This window comes from Rhodnius prolixus, unplaced genomic scaffold, assembly GCF_049639745.1.
Source record: "Rhodnius prolixus isolate KJV_2025 unplaced genomic scaffold, Rpr scaffold_34, whole genome shotgun sequence".
Taxonomy (NCBI): Eukaryota; Metazoa; Arthropoda; class Insecta; order Hemiptera; family Reduviidae; genus Rhodnius; species Rhodnius prolixus.
In genome coordinates, this window is record NW_027411619.1 from 663,150 (window position 1) to 681,780 (window position 18,631).

The 18,631-nt window shown below is 41.4% G+C and overlaps 3 protein-coding genes across 3 annotated transcripts in view; all 3 read right to left on the reverse strand.

The window, feature by feature from the left end:
* LOC141457603 (uncharacterized) overlaps nt 1-18,631 on the reverse strand; it is a gene marked incomplete at its 3' end in the record, with an annotated part of 667,626 nt that overhangs the window by 477,523 nt on the left and 171,472 nt on the right. The gene's annotated exons all lie outside the window — the stretch shown is intronic.
* LOC141457600 (uncharacterized) overlaps nt 1-18,631 on the reverse strand; it is a 189,861-nt gene that overhangs the window by 152,604 nt on the left and 18,626 nt on the right. The window lies entirely within an intron of this gene.
* LOC141457602 (uncharacterized) lies at nt 405-4,472 on the reverse strand. The gene is made up of 2 exons (XM_074134808.1): nt 4,028-4,472; nt 405-3,962 (listed from the first exon to the last, which is right to left on the reverse strand). The coding sequence occupies exon 2, from the start codon at nt 3,759-3,761 to the stop codon at nt 405-407; it is 3,357 nt and encodes a 1,118-aa protein (XP_073990909.1). The 5' UTR covers nt 3,762-3,962; nt 4,028-4,472.

Genomic DNA, 18,631 nt, shown 5'->3' on the forward strand with positions numbered 1-18,631 from the left:
ACTGTAAGTCCGGAATTACTTGCCTTTAACGGCTACATCAAGATAAGAGACGATTGTGTTCAATGTATTTATTGTGGACAACAGATTTTAGAAGATGTAATTAAAGAATGTCCATGTAAATTACACAGTATTCATAATCAAAATTGTATATTGCTTAAAAAACATGGTATTAAATAAATGTATTTTTTTAAATAAAAAGAATGGTAATTTTTTTTCTATCCTTTTTTTTTCTCTAAACTTAGGGGAAGAAATAACTCGTTTCTTAATTATTTTTGTTCTTTATTAGCATAAAACAAAATGCATATAATCAATATTACATTTTATAATATGAATATTACTTATCACTAATTTAATACAAAAAAAAGTAAAATAAATATTTGTTTAATGATCATTGGCCATTTCATCTATTCATTTAAAATATGCCCCAGAGCTCGAGTATTAATTGAATCAACTATGTACCTTTTATTATCTAGGGGACATAAACTTACTTTATTCTGTTCTACAGTCATCATAAGGTGATGCTTACTTCTAAACATAATCATTGAATGTCTAATTGCTTCGTTTGTCAGTAAGCAAGCAATATAATCATCAAACTTTATGGAATGTTTTAGAACCGGCTTTTTTACCCCTTTTGCTTTTGTTAATATTTTGGAATCTCCCATTCGAAGCGAATACATTTTTGGACGGAGTCCAATAAATTCTGTTATTATTTCACCTGCAGCTTCATCCTTAAATTTACCTATAGCTGCTTTATTCTTTTCTAATTCATTAATTATATCACATGACGCAATATCTTTGAATTCCTGACGAAAGATTTGAATCAACGGGTGGTCTGATGTGGTGGGATAGTTGGACAAATCTAAATAATTTCGCATCAGCAGTGAATCTTTAAATAAATTATCTGTTTCAATGAGGTAAATATATGCATCGGTATCCATATAGCAGAGATGTAATCTATCAGGCCCATAAAATGGAAGCATTACATCATAATGATACCAGTACATTTGTAATTTCGATAAATCCAAAACACTAAGACCTATGTAAATAGGTTTATTAAAAAGAATACTATTCTTGGCTAAATGTACAGCCGCCAGAGATTTGTTGTATATAACATAGTCTAGACAGTCAGGTCGAGCTATTAATTTTTCTAACTTCAGCGAATTTGATACGAGTTTGATAGAAATTCTACGTTGAACATTCTCCACAGTTTTACCAAAAACTGAATTATTAAACAATTTGTATAAGTCCTTTTCAAACTGATTTGTAGCTTTCTTACGCAGTTCCGTGTTATGCTGTATATAAGGTGCTAACCACGCTGACTGTTGGAATTGCAAAACTTTATTAATTCGCGTTAATTTTAAACCATGTGCTAACGCCTGTTTTAAGACCATATAATGGCAAACATAGTTTTTACGAGGTCTAAAGTGTGGTATTAATTTAGTTTGCCCATCTACTAAAGTATTCTCTGCTAAGAATGGCAAATCATTATGACTGTTATGGAGTTCAGGTGGATACTCGATGTCAACGTCTAATATATATCCTATTTCATCACATTCTCCTAAACTATCCAAATTTATACTGTCCGGTTCAACCCATTTGAAACCACCAGATGGGAGGAATTTAGTCATTGCAAAACCGTATAAATTGTTGCAATCTTGGTATGTGATAAAAGTTGTCGGCAATGCAGGGTTATAATCATCCATGAAATGATTATTAGCTTCAGCATATCTCTTTGTTACCTGTGAAATTCCACCCTTCACCCCCTTCTCTATCATCAAAATTTGGTCATACTCAGTGAGGAGTTGTAATTTACAATGAGTTAACCTTAACATGGCATCCCAAGACAAACCTGGTAGGGTGAAATAATAAGCCGGGTCAAGTTTATGGGAACCAATAGTTACAGTTCTAAAGTGCTTAAATACGTCCGACAGAATTAGTACATCAATTTTCAAATATAAATCACTATATTCCCCCAGAGTTTTGCATGAAAATGCATCCCAAACGTTGAGGGCGTATTGATAATCGTCTTCACTTATATCTTCACTCTTAACGCTACTATAAAACATTTCTTTAGGGGGTAATGAATTATCGCCTAACCTGTCCCAACTTGAAATATATTCATATGGGAATACACCTTTCCTAGTCACCAAATGCATCACGTCCGGACTGAAGAATTTTGATGTTTCTGATAAATTTGCAAGGTTTTTCACTAGGCTATCCAAACTGGAGGCCATAAATCGAAATGTATCAATAAACCTTAACTTCATTTTTTCACTGACATTTTTTGTAAAAGAGATATACCGCTCCCCCGAAGTGGGGATAACGAATATTTCTCTATCATCAAATCCTAATTGGGCGATTAAAAAATGTGCGTCATAACCACTAAGATTATGGCAGAATACTGGTACAAAATTTAGTTTTCTACATAGCAAATTACATGTGTTATGTGCTGGGCCTCGATAAACGCCTGAAATGTGTGAATGATCCTTTACCTTTGCATTTTCATCAGTAAAAGATCTATCGCACATGTAACATGTACTGGCGCAATTGAAATTTTCTTCTTCTTCATGAGTTAGGTGTTTAATGGGTGTGTTAATGTTGTACAGATTCTCCACAGCTTCGGCAATTCTCTTTAAATATAAGATACATTCTTTAGCCGCATCTGGTCCTCTGTATATGAATGGTTCTTTGGGAAGACTATGGTCTATAGCATCTAATTCATCGCTTATTTTAATGTAAACACCGAAACTCATTGGTGTGTGTAAGTGAGTAATTGTAGTGTATGATTCATCAGGGTTAGGATTACAAGTGCTCACCGGTTCCAGTATAGTTTCAAAATCTAAGTAAATTACGACAGGGACTCTCTGTATGTAACCCCCATGTTCAAATTCAATAAATGGTTTTTTTGTTGGTAACTCAACTCTGGCAGGTTTGTGTGTGTAACAGAATAATTTATGGTCTTCGTATCGAGATTCCCCGTAGTAACGTTCATCAAAATGGGTGAAACATCTTTTACAAATATATTTTGATGATTTGCGTTTGGATATTTGCTTACTGACAAGCCTATTAAAATTTTTTATATAAACATAGTGGTAATTATTATTTGAATTTAGCAGTAACAGATCGCGATGGTCGTCTAATTCCTTATAAACTACCTTTAGAGGATACACATCATTGTTATCATCCAGGCCAAATACATTGATGGAAATATTATTAACAGATTCAAATTTGTTAACGACTTTAAGAGGGCTTGGGAAATTTACACAAGAAAAATTATATTTACTCTCCAATGATTTGTACTTGTTTGGACGCCCCGAATTTTTCCCATCAATAAATTTGGCTAGTATTGCATATAAAAAGCATTTATTATCAAAATTTTTGACATTTATACATGCCTTCTTGCTCTCAATAGATTTAGGCAAAGGTAAATATGTTGTAGCTTTTAAAGGATTGTGTTTGCTTACCCTCAGTCTTAGTCCATCCACTGAAAGCAGTGACCAACCACTCTTGGTCATAGCCGCTTCTTCTAGTTCTTTCTTTAATTTGCTGAAGGCTATATCTAGAAAGCTGTTGACGTCATCGGCTAGGTATATTGCTTTGTTAGATGTTTTCAACGCCTTTTCGATTTTCTCTCCATCTATATTTTCAAAAGTGCAGTCCACCCACAAATTAAATTTTATGGATGAATGCGTTACCAAACTTTGATGAATGATGTCTAGAATTTTTGAACGTACGCTTTCTAGAAATATTGGAAGATCCATACAACTTGGTGAGCGTACAAAATATGACGCAAGACGTCCTGAAAAGCGGTCTCATACGGTGTTACATTATTTAGCCCTGTGGATAATCCCAAGAGCTCTTTTCTGGAAGGTTCTCCCAATCTTGATCTTTTACTTCCACAGACAGCTTCATGTAAACGGCCATTGTGTATATCAGCTTGTACACAGTTACAATGCCTGCACCTGAGAAGAAAACAAATTAATAATACGTAAATAATTACAACTTCATTTATTTATTTTTTACTTACATGTAGCGGCCTCTGGCTGTACACTTCTTCTTATGAATTTGAAGATCTTTTTTGTAAAAATACGCTTTTCCGCATGTGCAGCCATATTTTTCACGCTCACCGTGAGTTAAAGCTCTATGAAGTTTAAACTGATAGGAGTTTTCAAAATTAATGTTGCACTCTTTGCACTGAAAAGATAAGAAGCTTTTCTTTTCTTTTTTTTTTTTTTACTTTGATATGCTAACGCATGAGTAATAATAATGGTAAAACTTACATGAACCATGATGATGAGAGCTGATGAAAAGGTATTTATTTTACTTTTTTCTTTTTATTTATTATTATTCTTAGTATCGGCTAAAACAATAATTCTAATATGAACTTCCGCCTTGTTAGAAGGCAAATGCGTAGTCTAATGTAAAAGATTTTTAGTGTTCTAATCATGAATTTAGCAATTTAAGAAGCATAAATAACTATTCATATTAACCATTAAATTTTATATATAAAAAAACACGGACACGCTAAAATCCATAACCGCTTAACAAATAAGTAATTTTTTAAAAATTTTCAAATAAGTTTTTTTAATTATTGAAAAATTGATGTTTACTCAAACTCTAATTTAAAAGAATTATTTACACCGATTCCTCGGTATATTAAAGACATTTCTAATGTTTTATAGTTAGTTATCATTAGATCGGATATTTTTAATCCATACGCTTTTGGTAGAAAACATTTAATAAATTTTAATTCATCTTGTAACTTTACCACTACCGCATTGCCTACTTTGGTATCAACACGAACTATTGAAACGATTGGGTATTTTATATCTATTTGAAGTTCTTTTATAGATTTTGTTTCGACTATATCATATTTCACAGAATTTAAGGCTGATTTTAGATCAGACATCTGTGAAAAAAAGAAGACAGTATTACATAATATTAGGAATTACATATAGCAAGATTGAAGTGTATACCTACATAAAAAAATATTGTGATTAGGTACTCACTCTGACAAGGCTGAAGTTCTCACAGACCGACCTCAATGAAAATGAAGTGAAGAGCTTAAAGAAGGCTCCTTTATATACAATGCATGACCACAATATTAAATATATATATATATATATTTAGCTACTTTTTGTTGTATTTATTTAAGTTTGTTACGTTGGTAATAAAGTTTACCACGCATATATATATTTAGCTACTTTTTGCTGTATTTATTTTAGTTTGTTACGTGGGTAATAAAGTTTACCAGATGTACGCTAAACAGCATATACACGTATGTAAATGAGTATGCAATTTATTTGTATTGTGAATTCATTTCAGTATTCCTAGTAAGGTAATGCCAGTAGGCGTGATTTAAATGTCTAAAACAACCTGTATATGCATTTGAGATGCACAACTTATAAGAGATCGCAAAACATGAATCTCCTATTTTATGACTGCATACATTGTTAGATGAAGTTAAGTACTAAGCAACGAGTGGGAGCACTGGAATATTTAATAAATGCTTTAAATGTAGCATGGTAATTTCCAGTAAAATATTATTTAAATATTTTATTTTCACAATTCAAATCAACTATTATTTAGTTTTACTAATATGGACATAGATAGGGCGAGTTAGATGAAGTACTAACCAACCAGTGGGAGCACTGGAATATTTAATAATTGCTTTAAATTTAGCATGGTAATTTCCAGTAAAATATTATTTAAATATTTTATTTTCACAAACACTATTCCGTATCCTTAGCTTTAAATGTAGCATGGTAATTTCCAGTAAAATATTATTTAAATATTATATTTTCACAAACACTATTCCGTATCCTTAGCTTTAAATGTAGCATGGTAATTTCCAGTAAAATATTATTTAAATATTTTATTTTCACAAACACTATTCCGTATCCTTAGATTTAAATGTAGCATGGTAATTTCCAGTAAAATATTATTTAAATATTTTATTTTCACAAACACTATTCCGTATCCTTAGCTTTAAATGTAGCATGGTAATTTCCAGTAAAATATTATTTAAATATTTTATTTTCACAAACACTATTCCGTATCCTTAGCTTTAAATGTAGTGTAACTGAGCACTAGAATTAGTTGCTAGGTTTATGTTCACAGCTGGGATTTTTATTGGATAAAAAAAAGTATTTTATTGACTTTGGGTCATTCTGAGTTGGGACTTGCTGGAATACAGACGAGGATTGAGAGATTGTAGAAAAGCCAAGTTTCCCTCTTGCTGACCTGCGACTTTTCTTGTCTGCGGCCCATGCGGCGTATGTATGTTTATTCCTGTATCCAATATTTTGTTAAGTAAATCCGTTAAGTAAATTCATCAGACTTATTGTTATCATAGCTTTGTTCAAGTAGTTTAGTTGTCCTATCTATCTGTGAGTGTATGTACGTGTGTGTGAGTGTGTGCTTGAGTGTGTGTAAGTGGCTCTCTATAGAAGTGTAGTTCGTACGAGGTAGCGGCTGGCCTACATTGGTGTCAGGTGTGGGGTATAGTCGGAAACCCGTAACGTAACGTTAGTATTAGTGCTCTGGAATTATGGAAGAGGTGAAGGCACTAAAGGAGGAGGTAGACAGGTTGAAAGAGGAGGTGCGCTGGATGAACTCCCAAAGGGAAGCAGCAAGCTTATCCTCTAATGAAAGGGGGGTTAAGCGAGATCTTTCCCTTCAATCGTTAATCATGCCTTGGAGTGGGGACATATCAGATAGGCCTATTGACCAATTTCTGCAAAATTTTTCTTTAGTGGCCGAAAGAGGCGGGTGGTCAGAGGCGGATAAAATTATGATATGTCGTCTTAAACTAAAAGGGGCTGCAGCAGATTGTGTGGCTTGTCGACCGGAGCTATTGCTACCCACGGCGACATTTGCGGATATGGTTGATGTGATTAGAACTCGCTTTGCGGGGGAGGCTACGCCTGAGCAAAAGCTGTTGGAGCTTAACTCTCTTGAACAACTGTCGGGTGAAGATGCGCGTCAGTTTGCAGATCGGTGTCGGCAAGTCGGGGAGAAAACATTGCCTATCTCGGCATCAGTAGCTGAAGCAGGGTGGGCTAGGGCTCAGCTTGAAAGAATTCTTATGGCTGCCTATATAAAAGGGCTCAAAGGAGAACCAAGCCGGCAACTACAATACGATCCCCCGAAAACGTTTCACGAAGCGGTGGCACGGGCTTCGCGTATTGAGCAAGTGAGGGTGAAGTCAACCTCTCCACGGGAAATATGGGCTATGCAAGGAAGTTCCGGTCTAGAAGGGAAGACAACAGTGGAGCCCCAACGATCAGGGGGCATGTGCTTTCGTTGTGGGAGACCGGGACATTTTGCAAAGTCATGTGATCTGAGAAGGAGGAAGAGCCTTGGGTGGGGTAACCAACGCAGTGAGGCTGCTCCCTCAAAAAGGGAGACAGCCTGTTTTGTTTGTGGCCAAACGGGACACTATGCGCGAGATTGCACTCGACGAGCTACCTTAGCAAAAGTCAGGACTTGTTATGAGGGGGAAGGCCCGCACCCAAAAGCGGAGGGCTCGACCGATGGCCCGACGCCGAATGCCCGTTAAAACAGAGGGCCCCTGCCCTGGTGCCAAGTGTAGCAACGGGGAAGTCTAAGGGTTTAACAATACCTGTGTTTACAGGAAAGAGTCGGTTGGAATTACTTGTTGACAGCGGGTCAGAAATTTCCATTTTAAAACAAGCAATTCCTGGAGTGGTAGTCAAGCAGTCCCGTATTAAAGCAACAGGAGTTACGGGGAGTTCGGTACCCATTAGAGGTGAACAGGAACTGGAGTTCTTTGTAGAGGGGAGCCGGGCGAACCACACCTTTGTGATCGCTGCGGTAGCCACTCGCGGGGATGGTCTCATGGGTTAGGACCTAATGAGGAAACTAGGGTTGGTTGTAGACGCTGGCCGAGGTCAGGTCACAATTAAACCCAGAAAACCGTCAGTAGCACTGGTGGAGAATGGCTGCAAGGAGAAAGCAGTGTCCTATGAGACGGACAATCAGGAGAACAGGGAAAGGAACCCTAACAGGTCTCGGGAAGGCAGTGCAAGCGAGATCGACGTGAAGGTAGCACGCTGTCAGAAGATACCAGGTCACAGCGAATGCTTAGTGGAGGGGAAGATAGCCCGTGACCTGGAAGGGGACATTCTTTTAGAACCACTGATGCCGATTGAAGGGGGCTTGAGGATAGCGAGGAGTTTAAACCGGGCTGAAGGCCGCCGGGTTTGGGTGAAAGTGATAAACCTAACGGAGTCAGAAGTGAATGTTGGGAAGGGTCAGTGGGTAGCAACAGCGGAGAGGGTGAACTTAGGAAGCGAATCGTCTCACTCGAAGGTGGTGGGTGCCGTGGGTCAGGAAGTGGTCTCAGAGGGAGACGTGGAAGTCGAATGTATTGAGAAGTTAAGCCACTTGGCCGAGGGTGATCGCGGTAAATTGATGAAAGTGCTACGAACGTATCTACAAGTCTTTGTGGAGCCAGGGCCAGAAGGGTGCAAGTTACCTGTGTATCATAGAATTAAGACAACAGAGGAAGGCCCCGTTATCAAGCGTCCCTACCGGGTACCCTATAATCAAAGACCAATTGTAGAAGAACATCTCCGCGAAATGCTAGATAAGGGGGTAATTGCACCTTCAAGCAGCCCATGGTCCGCCCCGATCGTGTTAGTACCAAAGAAGAGTAGGGATGGCACGTGTAAGTACCGTTTCTGTACTGATTTTAGAGGGCTTAATAAAATCACGAAAGTAGACCCCTATCCTTTACCACTGATAACGGAAACGTTGGAGAACTTGGGTAGAAGTCGGTACTTTTCCACTATCGATTTGGCCAGTGGTTACCACCAAATCCCCATCCTCCCAGAGGATTGCGAAAAAACCGCTTTTTCAACTATAGGGGGCCATTTTGAGTACAAACGGATGGCTTTTGGTCTGGTTAATGCGCCGGCTACGTTTCAACGATTAATGGACCAATTATTCTCGGAAATCAAAGGGGAGGAGTGCCTGGTTTACATGGATGATATAATTATCTACAGTCCTGCTCTCGAAGAACATTGCCAACGATTAAGTAATGTACTACATCGCTTGGAGCGGGCGGGGTTGAAAGCAAATCTTGGGAAGTGTGCTTTTGCACAGCGAGAGGTGCAGTACTTGGGGCATATTGTATCTTCGGAAGGCGTAAAGCCAGATCCGAACAAATTGGTCGCCATCAACTCGTATCCCGCCCCAATTTCTGCGAAAGAAGTAAAGAGTTTCTTGGGTCTTGCGGGGTATTACCGCCGCTTCATAAAGGGGTTTGCTGACCTTGCGCAACCACTTACCTCGTTACTAAAGAAAGATGTGGCATTCACTTGGGGCAAGGAGGAACAGTCTGCGTTCGAGTCTTTGAAGGGAGCACTGTGTTCATCAGCAGTGTTAGTGTACCCAGATTTTCGGGACAGTTTTATATTAGCGACCGACGCTTCGGGGATAGCGCTAGGAGCAGTACTCTCCCAAATGTGTGCGGGACAAGAAAGACCAGTGGCTTACGCTAGCCGTCAACTAACACCGGCTGAGCAAAAGTATTCCACCACTGAAAGAGAATTGCTAGCAGTGGTCTGGGCCACAACCCAATTCCGTTGCTATCTTTTAGGTCGGAAATTTAAACTCGTCACAGACCATGCTGCTTTGAAATGGATGCTAAGCCTGAAAGACCCCTCCGCGAAATTGACACGTTGGTCCCTAAGATTGTCCGAATTCGTGTATGATGTGGAACATAGACCAGGGATTAAACACCTTAACGCTGACGGGTTAAGTCGAAGGGTCGCTTCAGCTTCCAAGCCAGAGTTGTTCAGTGAAGTGCAGTGGGCCAGGGGGAAAAGCGACCAGTTCGGGCAAGAGCAGTCTAAAGATCGCTGGTGTAGCCAAACCAGGAAGTCCTGGCCGGAGAAAACCTATGTTCACGAATCCGGGCTCTTGTACTGGACGGATGGTAAAGCCCAGGAAGACCAGTGGCGAATAATGGTACCAGCTAAACAGAGAATTCGTTTAATCAAGGCCCATCATGACACCCCCTGGTCCGGCCATCCCGGTATAGAGAGGACGTTAACTCGTATTAAAGAAAACTTTTTTTGGCCCGAGATGGCCAGAGATGTGAAACTGTACGTCAAGAGCTGCCAGTCGTGTAACGAACGTAAAACCGAGTGGAATAGCAGTACCATTGGGCCGGGTAAATGAAGCCACTTACCCTTTCGAACTGGTCTCCCTCGACGTGGTGGAGTGCCCGCTAAGTAGTAGGGGAAACCGCTACCTCCTTACTATGGTTGACCATTTCGCAAGATATGCAGAGGTTATCCCCATGAGAACGCAAACGGCTGAAGAGACTGCTCGGGCATTTGTTCATAATATTATTTTAAGGCATGGGGCCCCTCGTCAGGTTCTCACCGATAGAGGTACGAATTTCCTGTCCAATTTGTTTAAAGCCGTCTGCCACTTGCTGCACATAAAGAAACTGCAGACCACCGCCTACCATCCCCAGAGCAATGGGATAGTGGAGCGTATGCATCGGACAATAATTGACTCTCTTTCCCACTTTGTTCGAAAGGACGGCCGGAATTGGGATCGATGGGTGCCATTTGTTGTGATGGCGTACCGCTCTACTGTGCATTCGTCAACAGGGTTTACTCCTCATTATTTGTTATATGGGCGAGACTTTGAAATGCCATTTGATTTTCCGTATACTTGGCAGCAACGGGCGGCGTCAGTGGAGGACTATGTGATGCAGTTAAAAGAGAGGCTCTCTGCGGCGTATGCCCAGGCCAAAGGGAGTGAGGCTAAAGCCCGAGAGTCGTGGACCCGTTTCTATGACGCGGGGAAGAAGGACCGGGTATTTCGCGTAGGCGACAAAGTGTATTTATTGGAACCGGCCGTACCACAAGGTCAGGCAAAAAAATTTTATAAACCGTGGACCGGGCCACATGAGATAAGTGCACAACTTTCTCCCTGTGACTATGAAGTGGCTCTGAGTACAGGAGGTCGATATGTGGTACATGCCAACCGCCTCAAATCTGCCTATCAGGCCAGAGAGGACCATGGTAGTGGGCAAGCAAATGTAGAGGCTCACCCCTCGAGGGTTGCAGAGGAACCAACCACCTCAGGTAGTAATTCCCCGGCGGATAATGAGCAAGGGTGGTGGGAAGACTTGAGTGAAACCCCTCCCAGAGTCTCCCTAGCACCATCCACACCGGGTGAGGCGGTGGAAGAGGGGGAAGAAGACGCTCCCGAAAGTTCCGAATCTACGTTGGCAGAGGGAGATTCATCGTGGCATCCCACCTCCGAGGAGTGGGATCCAACAGAAAACCCAAGGTCTCCTTATTTGTTACGTGGGCAGGAGAGCGAGCAGGAATCTAACTCCATTCCTAGGGAGGTTAGGATCAATCTGCGGCCGAGGCATCGTCGGGAGTGCATGGAGGATGAATAACGGCGAACTACCAGATTCGGTTCTCATACCTACTGATTGACGGCAAAACTATTTGAATATAAGCTTATGAAACAAAACCAAAGTATTAGTATTGATAACTCGGGCTCAGGTGAGCAGTATATGGATGGGCGTGTGCGGCGGTGGGGATGTGGACGGAGAAATGGCCGTGGGAAAATGAGAGGATCTACAGAGTAAGCTCAAAATGGATCTTTCACAAACCGAATACCAGCAAAGAGAGATTTTGGGAGGCCAACTCAGAAATCCAGTCAGCCAGCTAAGAGCGGAGTATCTTTGAGCAGGGGAGATCATAGGGCTGAAGATTGCCTTAAGTAAGCCACAAACATAGCAACGAGATCGCCGAGGCACCTAGGAAGAAAGAAACTCACCCTGAAAACCTTACCCGAAGGGAGGAGTAGCGTTGGAAGCTGTGCGGGTAAAATGGTAGGGCAAGAGGAGCCCTCGGTGCGATAGCTTTCCAGATGTTAGAGTTCGAGAAGTGGCAATATTCTCGCCAACGGGATACTCCTACATCGCATCAACTGCGAAGAGAGCGACCAGGAAGATTCCAGGTTCAGCTACCCATGTGGAGGGGCACTAGGAGTGAACCAGAAGCCGCTGAGTCAACTACCTCCCCTGAGCTTGAAAAGTGGAGTCCACTTTTCTTCAAAGGGGGGGATAATGTAACTGAGCACTGGAATTAGTTGCTAGGTTTATGTTCACAGCTGGGATTTTTATTGGATAAAAAAAAGTATTTTATTGACTTTGGGTCATTCTGAGTTGGGACTTGCTGGAATACAGACGAGGATTGAGAGATTGTAGAAAAGCCAAGTTTCCCTCTTGCTGACCTGCGACTTTTCTTGTCTGCGGCCCATGCGGCGTATGTATGTTTATTCCTGTATCCAATATTTTGTTAAGTAAATCCGTTAAGTAAATTCATCAGACTTATTGTTATCATAGCTTTGTTCAAGTAGTTTAGTTGTCCTATCTATCTGTGAGTGTATGTACGTGTGTGTGAGTGTGTGCTTGAGTGTGTGTAAGTGGCTCTCTATAGAAGTGTAGTTCGTACGAGGTAGCGGCTGGCCTACAGTAGCATGGTAATTTCCAGTAAAATATTATTTAAATATTTTATTTTCACAATTCAATTCAACTATTATTTAGTTTTAACTTGTAGCATGGTAATTTCCAGTAAAATATTATTTAAATATTTTATTTTTTCATTCAAATCAACTATTATTTAGTTTTAACTAATATGGATGGGCGAGAGTGAGAGAGAGATGTACCTTAATAGTGTGGAGAGAAGAGAAAAGAAAGATGCACCTTAAGAGTGTGGAGAGAAGAGAAAGATGCACCTTAAGAGTGTGGAGAGAAGGATAGAGCAGGAATAAACTGCACCCGCCACCCCTACTTCATCCTAGTCCGCCATCTTTACTGAGCCAAAAGCCTCCTTTTTACTCTACTAACTTTATGTTCCAATTGTTTGTAAAATACGATACGAGAGGAAAAGGCAACTTGCTCGTACTGCTCATTCTGGAACTTAACCGTTATTCTGTTCAACAAATCATCGAACATCTTTGGCCATTCACTTACATTGTTCAAAGAAAATAGCGAATCGCAAGAGAATTCTGTACACAAAGTGTTCCACAACTTGAACCACAGTGCATTGCTATTAATGACTCTAAGGGCGACTATTTTAGAAAGACGGGAATCCGGGAGTTTGAATAATTTGAATATGTAATTAAAATGTAACCGAAACGTGAATAGAAACAGCTGATCCACCTTAGTCTCTAAATAGAGCATGAAATTAGGGGTCGTCTTGGGTAGAGAAAAAAGTTTTCTAATAAAAAAACGCTGTGCCATTTCTAATTGCTCAAACTTTTCATAACCCCAGACTTGGTAGGCGTAACACAGAATAGAACGGCAGACAGAGTTAAATAGTTTGTATTTTACGGAAAGAGAAACTGAATCCTGAGAGATGAAGTCATGCCAAATACTATTCAAGGCCAATTTTGTTTTGGACACTTTAGTGGAGATGTAGCTATTAAAGGAGAGGCGAGGTGTTAGATTTACTCCCAAATATTTATAATCTTTTACAATATCAACCCTAGTATTGTTGATGTACCACTTCTCTTTAGCTGCCAGCCTCCACCCTTTCTAAATACAATAATTTTTGACTTATCTAAGTTAACCGATAAATTCCATTCAGTACAATACGACTCTAGGAACTTAATGTTCCTCTGCAAACTGACGGCATTCTCGGCAACCAGGACAACGTTGTCCGCTTACATAAGAACTTTGATTATGGTATTCCCCATCCTCACATCTGACTCCAGAGCCGCTGGTAAATCGTCCAAAAACAAGGCAAACAGAAGCGGAGATAATACACAGCCTTGCCTAACCCCACACTGTACGCCAAACCAGTCTGAAATACCGTCTCTACCACGAACAGCTGACTGTGAATTTAAGTAAAGTGAACGTAAATTTTTTATAAATTTGTGGGAAACCCCAGATTAAAAAGCTTAAGCATCAAAGCATCCCTATCAACCCGATCGAAGGAAGCCCGGAAATCAACAAAGAAACAAAAAAGTTTCTTGCTTTGAAGAAAGCGGAGTCTGAATATGTTTATCAGTGTAAAGATATTATCGACTGTGGAGTAGGAGCGCCTAAAGCCAGCTTGAAATTGGGACAATAAATTGCAGGAAGAAATGTAGGTTTCAAGACGTATTAACAAAAGACTAGAAAAAAATTTCGCGATAGTATCAATACACGAAATGCCTCTATAATTGACTACATCATTTATATCTCCGCTCTTGAAAAGAGGGAATATAATCGAACGGCTAAACGAAGCGGGGGTAACACCTACATCACAAATATAGTTAAAAAATTGCAATAGGCCTTCATGTAAAGCTTTGGGTGCATACTTATAAAATTCATACCCAACCCTATCATAACCCGGCGCTTTATTGTTTTTTAACTTGGAAATGACTACGAAAAGTAGTCAAAAGGGAGGGGGTGGATATAGACGCAATTAAAATTAAGGCTGGAATAGTGGGGGACGCCACCAGTCTTCAGAACACTTTTTGCAAATTAACCATAAATCTTTATTCACAATTAAAATGTCTCCGAGGAGATACAGACAAAATAATACACAACTAGTGAAATAATAATGGATCTGAACACCAGTGTATGTTTCCTTTATAACACTTTGGTGCGGAATACGCACTACACTCAATGAATAAGTATTGGTACAAAACAATATACGACGGGGAAATTAATTAGACTAATTATTTGTACAAGACAATATATATCAGGGAAGACTTAATTGTAATAATTATTGTACAAGGCAATATACAACGCGGAAGTTAATTAGACTAATTAATTGTACAAGACAATATATATCAGGGAAGACTTAATTGTAATAATTATTGTACAAGGCAATATACATCAGGGAAGACTTAATTGTAATAATTATTGTACAAGGCGATATACAACAGGGAAAATAATTAGAACAATTGTTTGTACTAGGCGACATACAACAGGGAAAGTGATTAGAATAGTTATTTGTCCAAGACAATATACGTATATCAGGGAGGAATTAATTGTAATAATTATTGTACTTATGTGAGTCTCTATCCATAAAGTCCAAAAGTTTGAGCTCATTAAATAATAGACTAAGACACAGTTTTCTCATAACCTTGTGAACACACACCACAGTTTTTAATAATAATACGCACAACATGAAAATGCTGATGCTAACATGGCCGACATTCCTTCACAGTGACGCTTGGCTTAACATCCTACCAGCACATCCCCCTCTCTCTTCGTGCTCACCCAATTGCGCCAACTGACGCGGGGCACACTCTGGGAAAAAACAAGTCTGGGGGGCCGCCACTATTGGGGAACCAAACATCCTCCCCCGCAGTGGACTCGTCTGAGATGCACTTACTGATTTGGGAGGGGGCAAAGCTTCCGGACAGGCCGACTGATCAGTCCTGAAGTAGTCTTCACCTCGGCCACCCTAGCCACGTTGTCTCGCCCATGGTGAAGGTTGACTATTCGGCCTATGGACCATTGCAGTGGAGGGAGGTTGTCGTCCATGATCATAACTACTTGTCCCTCTGCGGCCGGGAAGGAAGGCGAATGCCATTTGAACATGGCCTGCTGCTCGAGGAAGTACTCCTTGTGCCATCTTTTCCAAAACTGGTTGACTGTAAATTGTGCCATGGTCCACTTGGAACGAAGCGCTGTGCGGGGAGTTAATGAACCGTCGGTAGGAAGAGCAGTCATTGGCCGCATAATGAGAAAGTGACCTGGCGTCAGCACTTGCAGGTCGTCTGGCGAGGACGAGAAAGTGGTGAGAGGTCAGGAATTTAATATGGCTTCAATTTGACAAATGATTGTGAGGAAACACTCCATGGTGGGCTCTTGAGTGCCTAACGTGACCTTCAGTAATCTTTTAGTGGATTTAACTGCTGCTTCCCAGAGGCCTCCAAAATGTGGTGCTCTAGGAGGGATGAAATGCCACTCGATGCCTCTTTTGTTGGACTCTCTCAGAATGGCCTCTTGAGACTTGGCGTCATTTAGTAGTGTGGATAACTCCTTGAGTCTTCTTTTGGCTCCGACAAAGTTAGTGCCATTATCCGACCAAATGTGACTTGGCACACCTCTCCTGGCAACGAAGCGGTTTAGGGCAGCTAAAAATGCTTGTGTTGTGAGGTCTGTGACTAGCTCCAGGTGTATGGCCTTGGTGGAAAAACAGACAAAAATGGCAAGATAAGACTGGAGGACTTTGGCTGAACGAAGGGAAGCAATTTTCACGTTGAAGGGGCCTGCATAGTCTATGCCAGTGGTGGTGAAGGGTGATGAAGCACTGCCTCTTCCTTCTGGCAGTTGCCCCATGAGCGGGTTGAAGGGTGTTGGCTTGACACTGAAACACTTGTTACAGGCTCCCAATTGTCGGCGGACAACATTTTTACCATTGACAATCCAATATCGACTTCGCAGAAATGCGTGAGTGGCAGTGGGGCCTACGTGGAGGTTGGATATGTGGGCATCTTGTATGACCAAGGCCGTGAAGGGATGTTGCGAAGGCAACAAGGCAGAGTGCTTCTGAGATTCGGGGACAGCGGCCAGTCTGAGACTCCCTCCAACTCGCAGCACTCCATCAGTGTGCAGAAATAGGCCTAAGGTTTTGACGAGGCGTAGTCTAGGCCTGGGGAGCTGAGCATCCTCAATTTCCTCGGAAAGCGAGTGCTGTTGGGCTCGGACTATTAGAACTCGCAGGGCTTCGCTACGTTCGTTTACATTCAATGGACCTGACATACGATGTACTGGATTTCTAGTATTGTGGGCGAATCGCAGGCACCAGGCCACTACATTCTGCAGAGTATACAGACTGGAAAATATAGTCTCTAATTCCTCAGGGCAGGACATTACACTTGACACATTAAGGGCCTGGGAGCGAATTTCTGCTCCTATGACAGGGTCAGACAAATCGGCACTTACTTGCCCAAGGGGCCATGACTCGTGGTTTGATTTCAGCCAAGGGGGGCCTTCCCACCATAACTGGTGACTTACTAATTCTTGAGGACGTACTCAACGTGAGGCACAGTCAGCGGGGTTTTGTGAGGAGGAGATGTGGAACCATTGCGAGGCGGGTACTTTTTCTAAGATAGCAGCTACTCTATTTCCCACGAACACCTTCCAATGCGGAGGTGGTGTTGCTGTAATCCAGGCCAGGGCAATGGTAGAATCCGAAAAGGCTAGGATGTTCTGAGTGGTTATCTGAGGGAAAAGTAATCTGACCTTGTTAATCGTAAAGGCAAGTAGGTGGGCCGCACAAAGCTCCAGACGAGGGAGCGTGACCGGTTTCATGGGGGCCATTCTGGCTTTAGACATGACCAGGCTAATGACAGTGTCCTCAGACTGGGACACAAGGTAAACTATGGCCGCATAGGCTCGCTCAGACGCGTCAGCAAAACCCACTAAATAACACGTAGGATTGGGTAAAGACAAAAATCTAGGTATGTGAATTTTAGACAGGTCAGGCAGGGAGACAGCGAACTGAGCCCATTCCTGGACGATTGATGAGGGCAGGGGATCATCCCAATCAACGGAGGCTTGACAGACTATTCTAAATATTGCACGAGCAAAAAGTGTTATGGGGATCAGCCATCCTAAGGGGTCAAAAACTTTTGCAATCTGACTGGCTAATTGTCTTTTTAGTTTAAACATTAAGAACAGAACGGATTAGAAAATGGAAGTAATCTTGAGACGGGTTCCAACAAAGTCCGAGGATTTTCATTTGTGACTCCTCATCGTTTTCTAAATAGACTGAGGATATGGCTGGAAGCAGATATTCAGAGGGTATTTTATTTAATAATTGCGGTTGATTTGAGGCCCACTTTCTGAGTTCAATTTGAGCCTGACTCAATAATTGGATTAACTGATCTCTGGATTGCAATGCCGCTTCCAAGGTAGGGCCTCCCCCAGAAATATCATCTACATAGGTGCGGTCACGTGGTATCTCTGAAGCTAAGGGAAACGACTTTTGGGAAGTAATAGCTAATTCTTGTAGTACGCGACATGCTAGGTAAGGAGCTGACGTGGTTCCATAGGTCACAGTACACAAACGGTACTCCTGCACTGGTTGGCTCGTATCAAATCGCCACAGTATGCGTAATAAATCCCTATCTTCCGGAGGGTGTTGTATCTGTCTAAACATTTGGCGAATGTCGGCCGTAAAGACCCATTTGTCCACTCTAAATCTGGTAACCACCTTCCAGATATCGAGCTGTAAACGGGGTCCAGGAAGCAAGAGCTCATTGAGGGAGTTGCCTGAAGAGGGCTTCTGGGAAGCGTTAAATACTACACGAATCTTTTCCGGGGGATCGTCTGGACGGTGTACCGCATGATGGGGAATATAATAGACAATTTGACCTGACTTGAGAGGAGGGGCCAGTTCCATATGATTCGAATCTAATTAGTCTTTCATAAACTCCACATAGGGAGCACGGAGATGTGGGGACTTGGCATGACGGGATTCAGTTTGTAAGAGACGCCTTAAAGCAATCTTTCTAGATTCAAAGAGGCAACACGGACTGGTTTTAAATGGCAAGGCCACAGAAAAACGACCAGTAGGGAGTCGAAAACATGACTTCGAGAAACACTCTTCAGCTTTCA

Bases quoted from the DNA above. Each gene is read 5' to 3' on its own strand.
- LOC141457602 (XM_074134808.1), bottom strand. From the start codon at position 3,761: ATGGATCTTCCAATATTTCTAGAAAGCGTACGTTCAAAAATTCTAGAC.